This window comes from Lactuca serriola, chromosome 5 (assembly GCF_051521515.1).
Source record: "Lactuca serriola cultivar US96UC23 chromosome 5, Lser_US96UC23_V15, whole genome shotgun sequence".
NCBI classification, from domain to species: Eukaryota; Viridiplantae; Streptophyta; class Magnoliopsida; order Asterales; family Asteraceae; genus Lactuca; species Lactuca serriola.
In genome coordinates this window covers 221,765,434-221,770,999 of record NC_136412.1, presented here as the reverse complement: position 1 = coordinate 221,770,999, position 5,566 = coordinate 221,765,434, and the positions used below count along the sequence as shown (strand labels likewise).

At 37.2% G+C, this 5,566-nt stretch overlaps 1 protein-coding gene across 1 annotated transcript; it reads right to left on the bottom strand.

The window, feature by feature from the left end:
* Positions 1-362: 362 nt before the first annotated feature.
* Positions 363-1,324, bottom strand: LOC145053632 (uncharacterized). The gene has a single exon (XM_079001703.1). It carries the CDS (start codon positions 1,214-1,216, stop codon positions 623-625), a length of 594 nt encoding a protein of 197 aa, XP_078857829.1. The 5' UTR covers positions 1,217-1,324; the 3' UTR covers positions 363-622.
* Between the last annotated feature and the right edge of the window lie 4,242 nt (positions 1,325-5,566).

Sequence of the window (5,566 nt, the reverse complement as noted above, 5' to 3'; positions counted from 1 at the left end):
ACCTCTGTATCCAAAAGTCCAGCCTGTCTACAATGAAGAAATTATGTACCTTGCAAATTAAGGAAAAAACGAAAAATAATAATAATAATAATAAAATTGAAATACGAAAATAGATTCTTACCAGACGACGGAACGGCGAAGAAACGGAATATCACGTATGCCAAACACGGAACGTAACGGAAGTTAACGGAACGGAACTGAGCTCAATGGAACGAAATCTGAGAAACTGAACTTGACGGGAACGGAGATAATCAACGATGGAAATCGAGATGATCAACACAAACGAAAGCTCACTGTATACAGATTGAGGTGATTGTAGTTGAATTGAGTTATGTTTTAATGATGAGGGTGATTAGATTGGATTTTGGAGCTGAAGCTCTGCTTGATTAGCCATTAATGGCATCAACGGATGATATTTATATATTGTCATCTATATCTATATACACATGAAAAGAGGTCATTTATCATGTAAGGCTTTGCTTCCTTCCCCTGAATTCATAAAAAAATTGCTCATCCAGATCTCTTCGATCTCCGATTTCTCCACGATCTGTTGTTAACCGTCGACGCCGCCGGATAGTTGAGAGTGTAGTGTAATCAACGAACATACCGAAACTTTTGAAATCTACAACTCCTCCGCCTTTGACATGACTGATAGCCGACTCGGCCTAGCCTGAAACGAGGTTCTCCGTCGCTGCTGATGAGATGAAGGCCGGATCAACGCCGCAAGAGCTCTCTTGACCAAATCACCACCTTCGACAGTTCCTATACGGACAAGCGAGTTAGTCATCGCAGACCTCCTCGCGTTGAGACGATTTGAAGGATACGTCGCCGTATTGTGGTGGTTACTGTTGTTGTTGGTGTTCTTATGCAAGCTGCACCTGAATGATCCTGGATGCGACGTAGGTGAACACATACACGTCCTCTTCGGAGTTTCCTGTTTCTTCACCGCCTGATTATGATTCCTAGGCAGCGAAGATATTGATCTGCTTGGAGAAATTGGACGGTTGTCGAAGGAAAACCGTACGGACGACGACGATGTTCCGAATACGTTCACCGGAGTTGGCGACGCCGATCTTTGTTCAAAAAACGAAGTGGATCTGGATGAGAAAGCGGAGCTGGCTGAGGCAAAGGACGACGAAGATGAGTTGTAGAATCTTCCGGCCGGCGAGTGAGATCTTAGCACCGGTCCGGTTGTTCTTCTAGTTGAAACCGCCATTGTTGTGTAACAGTAGAGAGAGAAAGTAACTGTATTAAAGGAGAAGAGAGAGGATCTTTTTTTTGAAGACTGCTTTGTGTGTGTAAATTGGCAAACATAGCTTTCCTCAAGGAACGTATTTATAGGGCCGGAAAAGTGGGTTTTAATTCTTCAATAAATAAATAAAGGAATAAATACTAATTTCTGGTTTCAGTGGTTAGGTTTGTTTACGGTGGGTGTGTTTAAATTTTAAAGAAAGAAATAAAGAAATAAGTTTGTTTACAGTGGGCGCCAAACGACAATAGTAAAAGCCGTTTTAAAACGGCTGTGGTTTAGTATGGTAATGGTGGGGCGCCACGTACACGATGAACGCTCAAAAGGTGGGGTGACAAGGCCCATTTAGATTCCCACGTATTAAGCGCGGAATACGAGGTGATTAGGAAAAAGTAAAAAAATAACAGACATATTATTGGCGACATCGACATATAAAATAAGAGAAAATAACAATAAGATCTATTTTCTCAATAAATTCATCAAAATTTTGAAAGTATAAAAAATTAGTAATGTGTATTTGGAACGAGTATTTAAAACCAAAATTTGGACCGGACTGTATTAGAACTCAATAAGTTATTTGGGTTGGTTCTCAGATATGTATTTTAGTCTAATTTGGTTCTCGAATTATTTAGTTTGGATTATCCAAATAAAAGTTTAATCGAGTCAAAAAGACTGACCAGGAAATTGAATAATCACTTGATCGATGATCGTATCCACCCACTCTAATCCTGTGTATTGATGTATCCGCCCATAAGCCAATATCGATCGAAGTTTAACACCCCCCCCCCCCCCCCCCACACACACACACACACTCCCACCCACCATTAAAGCTGAAGTCATCGCCCTAGCATCCTCGCTTCATACTGTGATCGAACACCGTAGTTCGATTAATCGATTCCATTGATTTATCAGCTTTGCTACAAAAAAAAAAAAAAAAAAAAAAACCTTCTCCTACTCCTCTTTCGTTCTTACTGTGATCGAACACCAAAAAAAATCTTATTGTTAACTCCACTCTAATTTTAAGAATTTGAACTCCATTCTTCATCACCAATGAAACATTTAAGTTATGGAAAATTGGGTTCGAAGTCAAAAAAACTCAAGTAAGCATCGTATCTTGATCTACTACTCGAATGTTATTCTTTTAAGGGTTTTTGACACTGTAGCACATCAATGTTTGGTCAATTTGCACATTTAGTCACTTAAGTTTTTTTGTGCTCAATTGATCCTTAATGTTAGTAACTACCGGCTAATTACCCCCTTATACACCCCGGTAAACGGAACAACCGATGATATTGCTTACGTGGAATACGTTTACATAATATAATTCATTTATTTTATCCATGTAGGATTTAGAGGTCAAAATAAACACATTTATTTAGCTAGAACACTCTTTCGTTTTTTTCTTTTTCTCATCTTACAGTGAATACGAAGCACTAAACCTAGGGTTCGAAGTCATTTTTGATGGATTAGGTGTCTAAGACCATAACTATAATTGATATGTACTTGAATTGATAGCAACACAGTCATTTTGGGTTGCCCTCAAACCTAGCAACCAGACAAGGAAATTATGAAAGCAGAGATATTAATTTATTATAAGATTAATAAATTAATATAAATGAATTTATCAATATGTTAAAAGATTAATATATTAATGAGAAATCATTTTGTTTAATTAATTGTTAGCCATAAATTAATTAAAATTAATTTTGGGGTTAAAAGAATTGATTATAAGGTGCAGGGACTAGTTTGCAATTATCTAATAGTTGAGTGGAAGGCTCTAGAACCCCCTTGGATAAGGGTGGACAAAATCTTTAGGGGAAACCCTAATAATTTCGTCCATAGGGGCTTGGATAAGGCCCTTGGGTTTGCTTAGGCCCTAAGCAAAGGATAACTAGGGTTTCCCCTAAACCCTAGATCCCTCAATTATATAAGGAGCCTCCTGGTTCATGTTTTGGTCACTCCTTTTCTTTTGAAGAAACCCTAAGGGCCGAAATTTTGCATACTCCCTCTCCCCTCTCTCCTCTACTTTCCTTCTTGCTAGTTTGGGTGTGATTCCATTAGAGGCATTACACTTGTGGTGCTAAGCTTCCAAGAAGATCAAGATCAAGATCAAGGGAATTATCAATTGTTTACTATAACAATTGAAAGGTATGTAATTACTAAACCCTAGGTTGTAAATTTCGATTATATCCTCTCTCCTCTAGGGTTCTTGTTTTGCAATTCAAAGTTGTATGTTCAATAGATAAAACATAGATCCAAAGTAGGTTGCATGTGAACTTAGGAATTGTTTTCTAGTTTATTTGTTTTACCTAAAACCCATCAGTGGTATCAGAGCCATTGTTTGTTTTAAATTGAATTGTTATAATTGTTGAATTGCAAATTAGGGTTTATAGCTATTAAACCCTAAAGGCCAATTTTTTTCGAAATTTAGGGTTGTGGATCAAAGGGTTTTTGAAAACCCTAGCCTCCAAAGAACCCTAATCGGAATTAGGGTTAGGGTTTTGAAAACCCTAGCCTCCTCCCTTGAAAATTTCGAAATATGCTATAAAGATTAGGGTTTCTTTGTTTTGGATAATAGTTGCCTTATTGGATAATTGAAAAAAATAAGGAAATTATCCTATCCCCATATTTTCGAAATCTAGAAGGGATATGGATTAGGATTAAATTAATTGTTTAATTTAATTAGATAATCCTTACAAGATTTAATAAATTAATTAAAAGTTAATTAATAGATAAATATTAAATCTAATTAATTGGTTTATTTAAATTTAAAATTTAATAGTTTAAATTTCGAAAAAAAAATTTTATATAAACCCTTGAAGTTTTAAAATGTTATTAAAACACACCTTATATATATATATTATAATTAAAAGTTAAATATTATATATGTATAAGAATATGGTCAGTCAAATCGCTAGTATGCCTCATTCACGAAGCTAGTCTATAAGGGGGGTATAAGGAAACTGCCTATAAAATGGTAGTTGAATGGGTGTCCACTCTCACCCACCGCTTCCTTGATTAGTGGAGGGTCGTTAGCAGAACAAATTTGATAGGACAACTACTTCCCATTAAAAGTATAATGCTATTAAAGAAAGTACTAGAACACTATTTTTCAAAATCCCAACTCTAGTTACTTTAGGAAAAATGTGAAAAGTATGCTAATCCATGAAATTGCACATTATGCTTTATTGGTCGTTAGTGGAGCGTGTGTAGTTAACCGGCACACTAAAAGGCACTAATAAAGAGTAGTAATGGGTATCTTATAATTATCATTTTGATGGAGCGTGTGTGGTTTACCGGCACATCAATAGGTAATGATAAAGACAATAAGGTTACCAAGCACATTTGCATGGTTATTCACATCTAGTTTGTGATCCTCGGTATCCCAGTCACAAATAGTAGAGCATAATCCGAGATTAAAACATGCCATTAAATAGTTTTAATGTATCTCAAAAAGAATTAGGAATTTCACTTCGTTTATTTTGTCTAATGGTGGAATTGGTGAATCGTCATTCACCTACCTTTATGAGATTTGAACTTGGATCTCGGCGTCCCATTTCTAAGTTGTAAATCGTCATAGTGGGGTCCTAACCTTGATATGATATCTTTGGGTTATTATATTGAGGTGTCTTGAAATCTAACTAAAACTATCTTTCTTTTCAGATGTCTACTCCTGGAAACACTTCTGCTTCATCATCCTCCAGCCACAACTTCTCTCTACTAAACATCTGCTCCAAAGTCGTTATGGATGGCTCCAACTATAACGATTGGATGCGTAACATCAAGATGGCGCTTAGATTCGAGGACAAAGAGTATGTCCTTGAAAAGGAGCTCAAAGAACTTGATGAGTCAAAAGCCACTCCCGAAGAGTATGCTGCCTACAAGAAACACTATGATGATGCTACCAAAGTGGCATGCATCATGGTTGCAACCATGTCCCCAGAATTGCAGAGGTACTATGAGGACTACTGGCCTTTTGAGATGAACAAGGACCTTATGGAAAAGTACCATAAGCGAGCTCGTCAAGAAAAGTTTGAGGTAGTCAAGTCACTCATGGCTTGCAAGATGAAAGAGGAGGAATCGGTTGTATCTCATGTGCAAAGAATGCAACGCTACATAGAGCGTTTGGTCAAGCTCAACATTCACTTCGATGTGGAATTGGCCATTGACATGGTCTTGAACTCGTTGCCTGATTGTTATGGTCAGTTTATCTTAACTTACCATTTGAACAACACTGAGCAGACTTTGGCCCAAGTGCACAACTTGTTGCAGACAGCTGAGGCAGGGATGAAGGGTAAAAGTATACCCTCCACACCT